The sequence below is a fragment of the Peromyscus maniculatus genome, chromosome 7 (genome assembly GCF_049852395.1).
Source record: "Peromyscus maniculatus bairdii isolate BWxNUB_F1_BW_parent chromosome 7, HU_Pman_BW_mat_3.1, whole genome shotgun sequence".
NCBI classification, from domain to species: domain Eukaryota; kingdom Metazoa; phylum Chordata; class Mammalia; order Rodentia; family Cricetidae; genus Peromyscus; species Peromyscus maniculatus.
This window is the reverse complement of record NC_134858.1, coordinates 104,976,080-104,990,636: the sequence shown is the minus strand read 5'-3', so window position 1 is coordinate 104,990,636 and position 14,557 is coordinate 104,976,080. Positions and strand designations below refer to the sequence as shown.

General features: G+C 39.2%; 1 protein-coding gene and 1 long non-coding RNA gene across 16 annotated transcripts in view; one reads left to right on the top strand and one right to left on the bottom strand.

The window, feature by feature from the left end:
• The window catches only part of Dock3 (dedicator of cytokinesis 3), a 351,959-nt gene that overhangs the window by 265,132 nt on the left and 72,270 nt on the right, over positions 1 to 14,557 (top strand). For 12 of the 15 annotated variants that reach the window (XM_076575472.1, XM_076575469.1, XM_076575460.1 and 9 more), the window contains 3 exons: positions 582 to 709; positions 3,368 to 3,514; positions 6,052 to 6,150. In XM_076575472.1, the coding sequence (XP_076431587.1) occupies positions 582 to 709; positions 3,368 to 3,514; positions 6,052 to 6,150 (374 nt within the window). The remainder of the gene's footprint in view (positions 1 to 581; positions 710 to 3,367; positions 3,515 to 6,051; positions 6,151 to 14,557) is intronic. The other 3 variants (XM_076575464.1, XM_076575461.1, XM_076575468.1) reach the window with 2 other exon arrangements.
• LOC143274088 (uncharacterized) overlaps positions 1 to 14,557 on the bottom strand; it is a 36,900-nt gene that overhangs the window by 8,072 nt on the left and 14,271 nt on the right. The gene's annotated exons all lie outside the window — the stretch shown is intronic.

Below are 14,557 nucleotides of genomic sequence, written 5' to 3'. Positions count from 1 at the left end.
AGGAGGGAGTGGCTGGAGCCTCCAGGGATGCCCTGATGACCCTCCCCCATGCCATAAGGAATGCCACCAGGTCAAATCTTGAGGCTCTCTTGTGGCTAATTACAGCTGCTCTGATTAAGGAATGGCAATAGCTGTCATGCTCAGAGGACAGAGTTCCAGAACATACACAAGGTACTGTCCACGTTTTCTAATCTGAAACTCTGCTTCGTAACCTCTAGCAAAAACTGCAGGCTTTGTTCCTAGGCTTTTATCCTAGAAAATAAAATGGTTTATAAAATCTCTTCACATAGTTTCCTCTCGCTCCACCCCCACCCATGCATTTTAACTTTCCAGTTAAGCAAAGTCAAAAGCTATCAAATGTCATTATAGTGTAGGGATCTAAAATAATAGTGAAGAAAAAAAGAGAACCATAGAATGGCTTACAGTTTCTAGGCCCAGGATTTTTAGACTTTTCAAAGGGGGTAACCTCTACTATAACTCTATTCTTAAACTCATCTCCTTTAAGTCCCACAGTACCACTGTCTTCTAGCAATAGTTAGCTGTCCTCCAATGGACAACCTCATCTCTGTTTTCTTTCCTAGAATCCCGTCGCATCCTGCTTCCTGTGGTTCTTCATCACATTCATCTTCACCTGAGGCAGCAGAAAGAGCTGCTAATCTGCTCAGGGATTCTGGGCAGTATCTTCTCCATCGTCAAGACCAGCTCTCTGGTAGTGACCCCCCACCTGTCCCCACTTATCTCTGCCCTGATCTTACGTTATTGTAGTCAGGAGCAGACCAGCAGTCATCACTTGGTTCACTTCTCAGTTAGAGATGCTTTTATTGGTGAAAAGAAAGTGCCAGAATGAATGGAAATCTCTGTGTGCCCATGGGTTTCTCAATACAATACATTCTTGGTATATTAATTGTTATACTATTTTAATTGTTATACTACTATAAATGTACACAGATACATAATTTCCCTCGGATCAGAAAGCCCAGTTTTGTTCCATCTTCTGTTGCTATCAAAAGGTATTAATTCTAGATTCTTGGGAGTTTTCTTAGGATTATAAATACAAATACCTGAAAGCAGACCCAATCTAGGGGGCAGAGGAAGCTTGCTTATTCAGACTTTTCTTTCAGCTTTCAGACAGCTTGATTCCACCTATGGCATCTTTACATCTTGCTAGATGAGGTCAGGATATACAATAGCTGTATGCTACCCATAGAGTGCTCTGTGGGTGTAGAATCATCCTTTAGAGGGTCAGGTTTCAACTAATGTTTTATCTTCTTTTCTCTCTCTCTCTCTCTCTCTTTTTTTTTTTTTGAGGAAATATGTGGTGGTAGGAGAGAGATTGGGGTAGGAGAAGAGTAAAGGCATGGGTGAGAGTAGAATTTATTTTTTTCTTTTTTTAGAGATTTAGGAAATTGGGAGATTTAGGAAAGCTATAAAGAGAATGAGAAAAAGCATGGGTTTTATTACATAATTTTTATAAAGTTAATGCTCCTAGAATAAAATTTGAAGTGCATTTAAAATAAAGGGCATAGTCCAGGTGATAACATCCAAAGCTAGACTACGTAGGTGGAGCAAAAGGAGGCACCTAAAACAAAGGCATGCATCATTAAGCAAAAGACTGAAACCCCAAAAGGGAGCTCTACTATCCTGAATTAAAGTACTGTCTAATGACAGAGGCCCAACTTGTCAAAAAGTGACTGTAATGGTTGTAGTGACCCTATTGTTTGCTTTGTGCTCCAGACAAGACCTGGCAACTCTCCTTTCCGCCAGACCTCATAGAAGCCATACCAAACACATAGTATCTACAGAAGTACAGGTCATATATGAGATAGCTTATTGCTTAAAAAAAGGGGGAAGCAGGTAGGGAGAAATTGAAGAATTTTTTAAAGGAAAAAAATGGAAACCAGTGAAAAACCTGAAGGATGTAGTTTTGTTGTATTTGGAAGAATAGAGAGCTGAGTATAATTAGTTGACTACAACTGCTCAAACCTGTATCATAGGAAAAGAGTGTTATAATCACTTTGATAGATGGGAAAGATTACTCTAGACCCAAGAGCTAATTCCTTATGTGAAATGGGGTAGAATATAATTATATTTGGTGAATGGGTAAATTTAACCTCTGTGAGATCAGAGATAGTCTCTGTCTAGTTCACTAAACTTAGTATAGTCGGGTTCTCAAACAGTGAATGGCACATAGTAAATGTTTAATAGAGGATGATAATTATGATCAGTAGTGGTACAAATATTTTGAAGGTCTGGGAAGATGGCTCAGTGTTTAAAGTGCTTGCTTTGCAGGCACCAAGGTATGAATTTGGATCTCTTAGCGCCCGTGTAAAAACTGGTATGATGGTGCATATGTCTATAACCCCAACACTGTGGGGAGAGAGAGAATGAATGGAGGAACAGGAAGATCCAGGAGGCTTGCTGGCCAGCCATTCTGGATGAAATGGCAAACTCTAGGTTCAGTTGAAGACTTGGTCTCAGACAATGATGATGATGGTGCTGAAAAGAAAAATAGAAGACATCTGGTGTCAACTTCTGGCCTCCATATGTGTGCACACAGCTGTGTGCACCTGCATACATGTGTACTACACATAAACCACACAGGCACCCAAAATAAAGATTTTAAATATATTTTGGAGAAGGGACAATGGGAATCTCTTTGAGAGATAATTAAAGCCACCCTAAAAAGTTTGGAATGAATATGTGATGTCTATGAAAGGGTAATACAAACTCTTCTAAAATTCTAATAACTGGGAAGTAGCCTATAATGAGAAGGCATGTTCTGTTTTTATAAAGCTGTCAAGAGAAAGATGGATTGAGGATAGAATCTTTCAGATGAGCTGGGAACAGCAACAGACTGAGGAACTAGAAATGGCCACAGAGGAGGTTTGCAAAAATTACAAGTAGTGAATAAAAGAAAGGAAAGAAAAGGACTTCATAAAAAAAAAAAAAGATGCCTGCACTAAGTAAAAAAGTTCCTGCCACACTCTGGGGTGCGACTTTACCATTTTTCAAACTTTATCATTTCTCGGTGTCAGTAGAGGTATGCTTTCTTTTCACTGTACTAGGGAAAATTCATCTCTGTCCTGTATGTCAAAATTAATGTGTCTGCCTGAGATTGAAATTTGTTCATGGCATTAGGAAAGGCAAGGCCTCAGCCTCCATGCCTAGACAGCAGAGACAGGCATGTCTTGCCTCCTCCTAAAACCATTGTCCTGGGTTCCTTACACACTTCATCTTGGTGAGTCTGAGAGGTCAGTGTTAGAGATCTAGTCAAAAAGCTCACTCCTGATGCGGCTTAGTAAGTACTACTAGCTGAACATCTGCTTGGCCTAATGCTAATGGTGTGCTCTTTCACTGCTCACTCCAGGAGGCAGATGTCATGGAGGAGGTAGAGATGATGGTGGAAAGCCTCCTGGATGTGCTCTTACAGACTCTACTCACCATCATGAGTAAATCACATGCTCAGGAGGCGGTAAGAGGGCAGCGGTGCCCGCAGTGCACAGCAGAGATCACTGTTAGTAACTAACACTGAGGTGTTCTTGCTTTCTTTTCTAACCTGGGGCTCCTCGCATCACTCCTATCTCACCACCCCACCATTTTCATCTCAGCCTCCTCCCTGCATGGTTGTCAGCATGCCACCCTCTTCTTTCCAGTCTTACCCCCTCCACCTCTCTGAAAGCTCTAGTTTCATACTCCCAGGGGCCTAGTTTAAGGAAGATTCAAGGAATGTTTCTTGTGTGGTTTCCCTGCCATATTTTCAGTTAAGCCAAGTCACTTTCTATAAATGTTGATTGAAGCAATGATATAATAAAGCTGTAGGAAAAGGCTAAAGATAAAAGATAGGCAGGCCATCCCCTGTAGGAAACCTCACTTAAAGCTCTCCTAAATGATATATAGGACAGAATAATTTTCTTGGTTCTACAAATTAGTTGGTTTAGTACATAGTATATGCATCTAAATTTATAACATCAAGAAAATATAGTGTGGTAGAATATCAGAGGTGTTGCTAAGTAATGAATTTATATGACATAATTAGGAGAGAAACATACTAGGAAAGCATCTCAGATGGGCAGAGACAGAACCCTTGGCACCTGACCCCACTTGCATATCCAGAGTGAATTTCCCAGCCCTTGTGTGGTAACATGATAAACGGTTTCTATGAACTCTTTCAGTTGGAAGATGAGAGATGATAGAACTCTCTTGAACAAGTCATCTCTGGGAACAAGCCAAACTCTAGCATGTTAGGGTGAGCATGTGTTCTGGACCATTCGGCCTGGAAAAAGTGTCTCCTTCATTAAGAGCCCCTGTTGAAAAACAAGACTTAGTAATTTTTTTACCATAGGCATTGTCTATTGCACAGGTCTGTGGTGTTCCTCAGTGTGACAGCCTATGAATAGACATAAACAGAAACTCATTTGTATTGAAAGAAGTAGGATGTCAGGATTGCAAATCAGACAGTCCATCTGTTCTAGAACAGATTCTAAAGTAAACTTCAACAAATTAGATGCCAAAGATTTCAGATGAAGAACTTTTAATCTGTCATCAATATGTCTGTAATTCAAGTAGAGATGAGAAAGCTTAAGTAAGAGACTTAGGGGCTGATAAGATAATTAACTATATTAAGCAATTCTATTAAAATGGACTGTCCTGAAGAGAAATCTAGAACTTCAGCTTAGAACAGAAATGCCTTAATGAGCAGTGAAAGAATCACAGCATGTAAAATCCCATAAGGAAAGTTGAGTGAGGTTTTTGTTAGAAAGCCCCTGTTGAGAGCACACTCATTGTAGTAAAATAACTATGTACCCTGACATGTCCTGACAGCCCGGCCTTCTAATCAACACTTACACAGCCCTTGCTGGGGATCTGACCCTGCTTGAAGCATTTGACAAGTATTACTAACGAAGCCATCCATTTCTTTAGATTATGATTATAGCTATAGTTTGTTGGGTTCCTTTTATGTATTAGACTTTGTGCTTCAATGCTACCCCCCCACACACACACACAAACTCATCTGACCTCTAAAGCAAATTAATTATGACTTCTTATGCCCATTTTCAGATAAAACTGAAGTTCATATACATGTGTAGATTTTGTGTAGTTTCAGGGCTCTAGAAAGGATTTGATAAGTTTAAAGGCTACTGTCAAATTCCTGTGAATTCAGAAACACTTGAAAATCATCTAAGTAAAATACTTTTTCTTTTCTGAGAAAAGAACCAGGCCAGCCAGGCGGTGGTGGCGCATGCCTTTAATCCCAGCACTTGGGAGGCAGAGGCAGGAGGATCTCTGTGAGATCGAGGCCAGCCTGGGCTACAGAGTGAGTTCCAAGAAAGGCACAAAGCTACACAGAGAGACCCTGTCTTGAAAAACCAAAAAAAGAAAAAGAAAAAAACAACAACAAAAAAAAACCATGCACCATGCCAATAACTGCCATAGCATGGTCTTTGGAGTCCTTAAAGCATTGGGGTTTTGTTTTTGTTTTTTTTAAATGTACCCTCATTGACTTAAAAGACTCATAATTATACTTAAATATGCTTTGAAGTTCATAGTTTGTTCCCTCCCAAAGATCAACTTTGATTGCTTTGCCTTTCTTTTGATCACCTATGCCCCATTTTCCCAGCTGAGCTGCCCTTCCCCAGAATGTCCTTGTTGAAGGGCTGCCTGCCCTCTCCCAACAGATGATCCAAGCTTTGCCCAGAGGAGAGGCTCCCTTTCCAAGTAGCCAAGACTTCAGTATTGTACTCTTATGATAAAAGACTATTTAGCCAAAACTTTGCTGTAGAGAAAATAGTAATACTTCACTTTGCAATACTCGATGTTATACGTGAAGGTTTTTTAATATCCCTGTGCTACAGAAGCTTTATTAAAACTCCAAAACACTCCTAGAAAAGAGTTCATTTTCAGGAACACAGTTGTCACCTTTCTCCATGAACATTTGGGGCCATCTCAAACCCTCCCTTCTCTTCTTACCCTCTGTGATTTGGAGAACAAAGCCCCTGTGACTGGCTGTGCTAAGTGTTTTTGTTTTTGTTTTTGTTTTGGATTGGTTCCCAGGGCGAATATGTGTCCTGCCTCCTCTCATTGCTCCGTCAGATGTGTGACACCCATTACCAACACCTTTTAGACAACTTCCAGAGCAAAGATGAACTCAAGGTAGGCAACAGAGCACTGGCTTTTTACCCAGGAAAAGAAGTAGGCATCCACAACTGCCAATAGGCTTCTCCTTTGTCAGGGGTTGTATTTGAATGACCATGACTGCCTAGGGCAAGGATTCAGCAGCCCCAGTTTAAAGCTGAGTACATGATCTCCAGAAACTGAAATCTGACAGTGCCCTCTACATGCCCTGAACCCCAGGTTGACCCTTGAAAATTTTTATCTAGCTGATATCAGCTTTGTGAACATATGCTTCTATTAGAGAATAACCTGAAACACACTGGGTCAGAAAGCCAGGGTGCTCCCTTTCTTATGTTTTATTCTGTACAAACCAGGCTTTACTGCTTTAATAACTATAATACTGATATATAATGAAGATGCTGACAACATTTCTTTATTTGAATGTAGTTCTGGAAAGTACCTGTAGAGACCCAGGGTATACCCTTCCTACCTTGAGCTGCCAGACTTTGAATTTGAAGTACTGAGGGGCAGATGGTACAAAGTAATGAGACTGAAGTCCAGACAACAGGAGATCATTGCTCTTGCTGAGCATAGCATCAGCTGCTCACAGAATGCTGGGGTTTGTGTCTACATCAGAGCATGCTACTTCCTCCCTGGGCTAAGGACTATTGTAGATTTTAGGTCTGTGATCTGCTTTTATTCATAACAAAGTCACTTGCACTATATAGCAATGCATCCCACTACTTTTCCACTTATATTATTTTTATTAACTCTATTGTGTCACTTAATAACAACTAGCACCTTTGGTATCTGATTCTCTCCACAGACAGATCTCTTCAGGTTGGTATTGTGTATAACCTGTAAAGTGAATCAAAAGACAACCAGAACCTAAATACAGGTCAAGCAATGCCCATGCTGAAGTTTAGAGCTAGAAAGTACAGACTTGCCTATTCTAGATTGTTTTCACCCTGTGTGTGATACTGAGTCTCAACCAGACTGATATCATTCTCTTTTATTTGTTTATTTTATTATATAAATATTTATATGATTATAAAAGCTAAAACTGTCAACAAAATTTATAATATGTTCAACAGTGGTTCCTTGGTTAGCTTGGCAAGTAGCTGGTCCCTATTCCTCAATAGCAGCTATTTTTATTTTGCTGTTCTTCAGGAAGCTTCTGCTGAAAATGTTTAGATATTGTTAGTTATCTGTTTTCTTCTTCCCAAGGAAAATGAAGAGAGTTCTCTTCAATTATTCCTCTCTCACATACCCACCTTTCCTACTATTCTTCCAGTGTAGACTTTATGCATTTTTATTTAAATTGGTTAATTTTATTTTAATTGTTGGTGAACCAAGAGCTGTACTATGATTCTATTTCCTGTCTTGTGTGTGTTGCTTGTCCAGAAATTGGTTGCCTCATTTCTAATGTGTTTATATTTTGTTTGTTTTCACATCTGGCTTCTGCACTCTAGCTGTCACTTAGATACCTCTCTTCTCCACCTGACTCACTGTCAGAGCTGTTGGATACTGTAAGGTCACTCTTTCTCCTTAAAGACATCCTTGTCTTTATTTGTTTGTTTCAGTCTGGCTTGTTTTGTTTTATGGTCCTCAGGCCTTGGCATGCCCTTACCAATAAGTTATATTCAGGCCCTATTTTTGTAGAGAATGGGATTTTGATGTGTGGCTCGGGCTGGCCTTGAACTCACTATATATCCCAGGCTAGTCTCAAACTAACAATCTTCCTATCTCTACCTCTTGAAAGCTGAGATTACAGGAATTCTACCACCATGCCTAGCCCATTCTCTGTCTTTTGTATTAAAGATTTTCTTCCTATATAGAGAAGACTCCTTGATGTCAGTGTGTATCTAAAAGTAAAGTCTGTTGCTGCTGTTTTGAAATCTTAGTTGTAAACAGGGTTTGTCTTAGCTGTAAATATGTAGATTTGTTCTCTTGGACTTGAAAGAAATTTGTGTCTCTCACAAATAAATAATAAAATAAATGTTAAATACACACACATTCATATATATATGTTATATGTATATATACATATATACATATACATATACATATATATATATATATGAATGAATGAGCCGAGCGGTGGTAGCACAAGCCTTTAATCCCAGCACTCAGGAGGCAGAGCCAGGTGGATCTCTGTGAGTTTGAGGCCAGCCTGGTCTACAGAGCGAGATCCAGGACAGGCACAGAGAAACCCTGTCTTGAAAAACCAAAAAAAAAAAAAGCAGGGGCGGGAGGGGAGCATATATATATGAAAGTCTGAATGGGGACAAAGTCTGAAGGAAATGATTGGGGAGGATGGAAGATGGGATAATGAGGTGGTGGATAAGTTCAGTGATCTATATCTTTAAAAAATGTCATAATGAAACCCATAATTTTGTATGGTAACAAAAAAACATTAATATGGAAAAATAGAATCCACAAGTATTCCAGTTTAACATATAAACTTTCTTTCAATTCCTGTTTTCATTTTGTCATCTCAGATTTCAGCTTTTACTGTATTGAAAACAAATACTGAATGATCACCCAACTCCAGAAAACATTTCTCAGTTTCCTGATGGGTTAGGAAAAGGCTAAGTACCTGATGACATGAGTGAGATAGCAGAGGGGAGCCAGAGAGATTGAAACTGAGTTTCCTGTTTTTTATCCTTCATACCCCAGCCCCACAGAAGTGTCTGGTGGCCCCTCCAGTTGTATGCCTTTCTGAGAGTCTGCCTGCCTGATGTCCTCTTGTTGCTTCCTAGTGCTCTCACCTCCAAAAGCCCCATTTCTGCAGGGAATAGGGTTCCTCGAGTCTCTTAAGTCAGTTACTATACTTTCTTCTTTTAAATTTTTTTATTTTTAAATCATGTGTTGGGGGGAGTGTTTGCATATGTCTTCAGGTGCCCTCAGAGACTAGAGGCTTTGGATCCCCTGGAGCTGGCACTGAAGGTTGCTGTGAGCTGCCCTACATGGCTGCTGGGAACAGAACTGGATCCTGTGGAAGAGTAGTAAGTGCTCTTAGTCACAGAGCCATCTCTCCAACCCTGATTTCTCCCTTTTAAAGTTTTCTGTATTTTGTTGAGTTCATTTGACTACTGAATTCTCTCCTGTTTTGTCTCTGTGAATCCCTATATTTTACTTTCTTGACTGTCATTTTGCATAAATGCAAATGCATAAGAGATGCATAAATAAGAGAACATGTTCAGTCTACCACATTAAATATGGAATCTGTTCATGTGCTCTTTAGGACAGCATTATTTAGATATCATTTATATACCTTTTATCTTTGCGTGTAAGTGGGTAAGAGATGTGTGCATGTGTGTGCATTCATGTGTGGAGGAAGCATGCAGGTACCATGGCATGCCTGTGGACCATAGGACTTCAGTGTCATCCTTGCCTTGAAGCAATGTTTCTTGATGTGTGATCTTCATTGTGTACACTAGGTTATCTGTCTTGCCATCTTAATTTTAATGTAAGAATGCTGGGAACACACACACACACACACACATGCATTTGACATGTGGATTCTGGAATCCCAGCTTAGGTCCCATGATTGCACAGTAAGCACTTTATACATTGAGTCATCTTCCTAGCCTTAAAATTCTTATTTTTAAAGAATATAATTTGGTGTTTCTTTGATTGCATTCATTTTAGAAGATTTATTACAAATAGCAAGATCAAATTATCAATTTCAAGCCGGGCAGTGATGGCACATGTCTTTAATCCCAGCACTCGGGAGGCGGAGGCAGGTAGATCTCTGTGAGTTCGAAGCCAGCCTGGTCTACAGAGCGAGATCCAGGAAAGGCACAAAACTACGCAGAGAAACCCTGTCCCCCCAAAAAATTATCAATTTTAAATTTCCCATATATTAATAAAAAAATAAGAACAAGACCAGATTTTTGAACACTTACTAAGACCAAAAAAATGACCTCTGCCCTTATATAGTCAGAAAATATTGGCAAAGGAGAACAAATCTAACAAAGAGCAAATGAGTAAAACAGCAATGTTTAAAAACTACATACGTATACATATGTATGTATGGCTATAGAAATGTCTCAGGAGAGAAAAAAAACCAACTGCTGAACAAATATGATGGCTTTAGTTCTATCTATAGAACCTATATGAAAAACCAGATACAGCAGCACTGACCTGTAATCTCAGTGCTCCATGGTGAGATGGGAGATGAAGATGGGAAAATCAGTCAGAAATATGTGTACATAACAAAGCAGCAAAAATGAGAGACCCTGCCTCAATGCAAAGTAAGAGAGAACTGAGTCATGGGAAGTCGTCCTCTGCCCTCACATGCATGTTGTGCACATACACTCCCCCATATACAAAGAATTTTTTTTTTTTTTTTGGTTTTTCGAGACAGGGTTTCTCTGCGTAGCTTTGTGCCTTTCCTGGAGCTCACTTGGTAGCCCAGGCTGGCCTCGAACTCACAGAGATCCGCCTGCCTCTGCCTCCTGAGTGCTGGGATTAAAGGCGTGCGCCACCACCGCCCGGCAAGAATATTTTTAAAAAGCAGATCTGTTGCAGTTTATTTAGTTTTACTTTCTGTGTCTGTAAAATGAAGACACTATACAATAGAGTTTTGTGTGTATACATTTTAGTATAGTGATTGGCTTATAACTTTAATTCTATTGTTACTTCCTTATCTTTACATAAACATCCTTTCATTGGCTTTGATGACAGAGTTGGATACAGTATAAGAGCCATCATAATTTGTTTGCTAGTAATCAAGATTTCTAAGATTACATAAGGTCCCAAAGCATAGATTTTGTATACTAGGTATTATTTTATGAGTATTAATAAGTGATGCTATTTGAATGAAGTAAGAACAAGTAAGATTTTGGACAGGTGTCAATGAATGAAGAAAATGCATAAGAAAACTTATTAAAGAAATGTTCATTTCAAAAATGTTAAATAATTTGATAATTTTATCAAAAATTTTAAGAAGAATGAATGCCAGAATCTTTCACAAAAAGAGAACATTTTTCTGGGTCATTTTTGTTGAGGAATTTATTTTAAGGTGTGTTACTTTTGTTTATGTTGCATCTGTTTAACTCTGTAAAGCTGTGTTATTGTGCCTGTCTGAAACACCTGATGGTCTAATAAAGAGCTGATGGCCAATAGCAAGGCAGGAGAAAAAATAGGTGGGGCTGATAGACAGAAAGAATTAATAGAAAGAGAAATCTGGGAGAGGAGAGATCTAGGAGTGAGAGAAGGAGGAGGACATCAGGGGCTAGCCACCCAGCTATACAACCAGCAATGGAGTAAGAAAGAAAGGTATACAGGAATAGAGAAAGATAAAAGCCCAGAGGCAGAAGACCGATGGGTTAATTTAAAGTTATGAAAATCTGGCTAGAAACAAGCCAAGCTAAGGCTGGGCATTTATAGTAAAGAATAAACCTCCAATATGTGACTTATTGGGAGCTGGGTGGCTGGCTCCACAAAAGAGAAAAAAGTAAAAACAACCAACAACATATTTTATGAAATTATTGTTAAAAATCAGAAATTTCCCAATGTGAATATAAGCAAAAAATTCTTCACCTAAATGCTAACAGGGGTAGGGTTCCAGTTCAGTGGTAGAGAGGCCCTGGGTTCAGTCCTCAATACCATATACCACCAGACGTACACACACACACACACACACACACACACACACACACACACACTCCAGCAACATAATACAAGAATAAAATACATTGATCAAATTGAATTTATCCCCCAAAATGCCAGATTGGCACAACACATAGACGTCAAAAAATATAACATCCTATTATCCAAGGATGTATAAAGAACAACAAAAGCAAAACAAAACACAATTTTTCCATTAATGGCAGAAAAAAATGTAAAATAAACCCACAATTTTTTTTCTAATAAAGTCATTCAAGAAACTAGAAATAAAAAGGAACATCTTTGGCCTGATGAAAAGCACCTGTGAAAATCCATAGACAGTGTCACACTCAATAAAAACAAGTTGGCTGCTCTATTCACTGATAGTCATTATTAATGCCGAAGAACTTGCCTGAAGTAACTAGGCTTGAGGAAAACAATAAAAGCTATGTGAATTAGAAAGGAACTAAAACTATCTCTACCTACAGACAGCACCACTTTACATACTGTAAACTCTAAGGCATCCAAGGACAACAAAACCTAACAAAAGTAAACAAATGACCCTTAGAGAAACCCCCATTGTGCTTTCTTTCTGTAGTGTACCTGTCTATTAACCTTCATGCTTAAAATCTTTCTTAAAATATCTGCAATAAACCCCAGCTAGGTATAGCTGCACACACCTTTAATCCCAGAACTTGGCAGGTAGAGGCATGGGGATCTCTGAGTTCAAGGCCAGCATGGTCTACAAAGCAAGTTCCAAGACAGCCAAGGCTACATAGCGAAACCCTCTCTCAAAAAAAAAAAAAAAAAAAAAAATAATAATAATAAATAAAATAAGCCCCAACTCTGCTTCATATAAAATAGAATAAATAAGTTCAGCAGACATTCAAAACACAAGTCATATTTATTCACTAGCACTGAATAATATGAAAAGTGATTATGGAAATAATTCTGAGGAGGGGACCGGGACAGGAACATAGAGAGGTGCCCACCTCCCCTCCATACTTCAGCCTGATTCAGGCTTGCAGGCCCAGTACCGTAGCCTCATTTCCTGCCAAGTGCATGCAAGAAGCAAAAGGGGCCTTGGAAGACAAAGGGGGGGGGGGCTAGAGAAGGAGGCCCATCCCTAGAGTCCATAACTCTGAACTCATGAAGAAAGAAGGGGACAGGGTCAGATTTTGGAAAGGGAACCCGAGAACCCTAGTCTTGCCCTGTGAGCCTCACTAAGACTGGACTCTATGCCATCATCTTCAATGCCTCTGAACAGCCTCTGTCAAGTATGTGAGAGAAAGAGAGCAGAGAATGTTCCAGGAAAAGGAGCAAAGATGTGGATTATCTGCAGGAAGATTCTCTTGTTGCTTTCTGGATTTGGGGAACTCACCATGGGAATCTTTCTGAGTAGCACACAAATAGGTGGTCTCTTCATTTGAAACCCAGAACAGGAATAGCCTGTTGTGTGCATGCATGTGTGGGTGGATGGTTTTTCAAGACAGGGTTTCTCTGTGTAACTATTCTGGCTGTCCTGGCATCTGCTTTGTACACCAGGTTGGCCTCAAACTGACAGAGTTTCATCTGCTTCTGCCTCTGAGTGCTGGGATAAAAAGTGTGTGCCGCCACACCCAGCCAATATCATAGTTTTTGATTAGCAGTCTTCCTAATACCAACCCCAGTGTGTCAGAAGCCCTTTTCAATTTGGTGCCTCGTGTGAACAGCATTGAAACAGCCAACAGTTTTGCTTTGACAATGCCTAGGGAAGACAATATAAAGATCAGGTACAGATAATGGTTGTAGCAGGCTTTCTTGGACTGCCAGCCCCCAAATCATGACACAGATATTAATTAATAATAATTAATTAGGAATGCTCAGCCTTTAGTTTAGGCTTGTTTCTAGCAATCCCTTTTTTAACTTAAATTAACCCATTTTTATTAATCTATGTACTACCCTGAGGCTCATTTTCCTAATCTACATACCATCCATCCTGCTTTCCTGCTTTCTCTATGTCTGGCTGGCTGACACCCCCTTTTCTCTCTGCCTGCCAGCCCCACCTATCCCTCCTCTGCCTAGCTGTTGGCCATTCAGCTTTTTATTAGATAAATCAGGTCCTTAGGCAAACAAGGTAAAACAACACATCTTTACATAGTTAAACAAATATTCTATTCCACAACAATTGGTAGCTTGTCATGAGTGTCAAGTACAAGAGTTCACATTATATATTTCATTAGTTTTATTTTAGGAAAGTGGTAAAATAAAATTGAAGTAGGAAAAAATAATTCTGGGCTGAGAAGATGGCTCAGTCAAAATCCTTCTTGTACAGTATGAAGACCTGAATTCCCAGTACCCACATAAAAAGCTGGATATAAGTGTATGCCAGTAGTCCAGGTGCTAAGAAGGTGGAGACAGAAGGATCCCCATAGCCAATCTCACTGAATCAGTCAGAGACCACATCTTAAAAAGTAGAAGGCCAGGTGTGCATATATGCATACCACACATATAAATATAACTAAATAAAAATATACATGTATTATATCAAGATGAATAAGATAATTAGGAAAAGAAATTAAAACTCAAATAGATAGAAATATATTTATGTCTTCTTGGATTAGAAGAACATTATGTTGTTAAGATGGGAATACTTTTCTAAATTGATCTTCAGTTTTGATGCAAACCTATCAAAATTCCAACTCCACTTTTTTACAAACTGATGTGGTTTTTATTGAATTGAAAGGGACATTGCTAAAAAAATATATATTGGAAGAGTAACACTTACCCACTTTAGAACTTACTACGAAGTAATAAATAGTCAAGATTGACACTGGCAAGCTGGGGCATG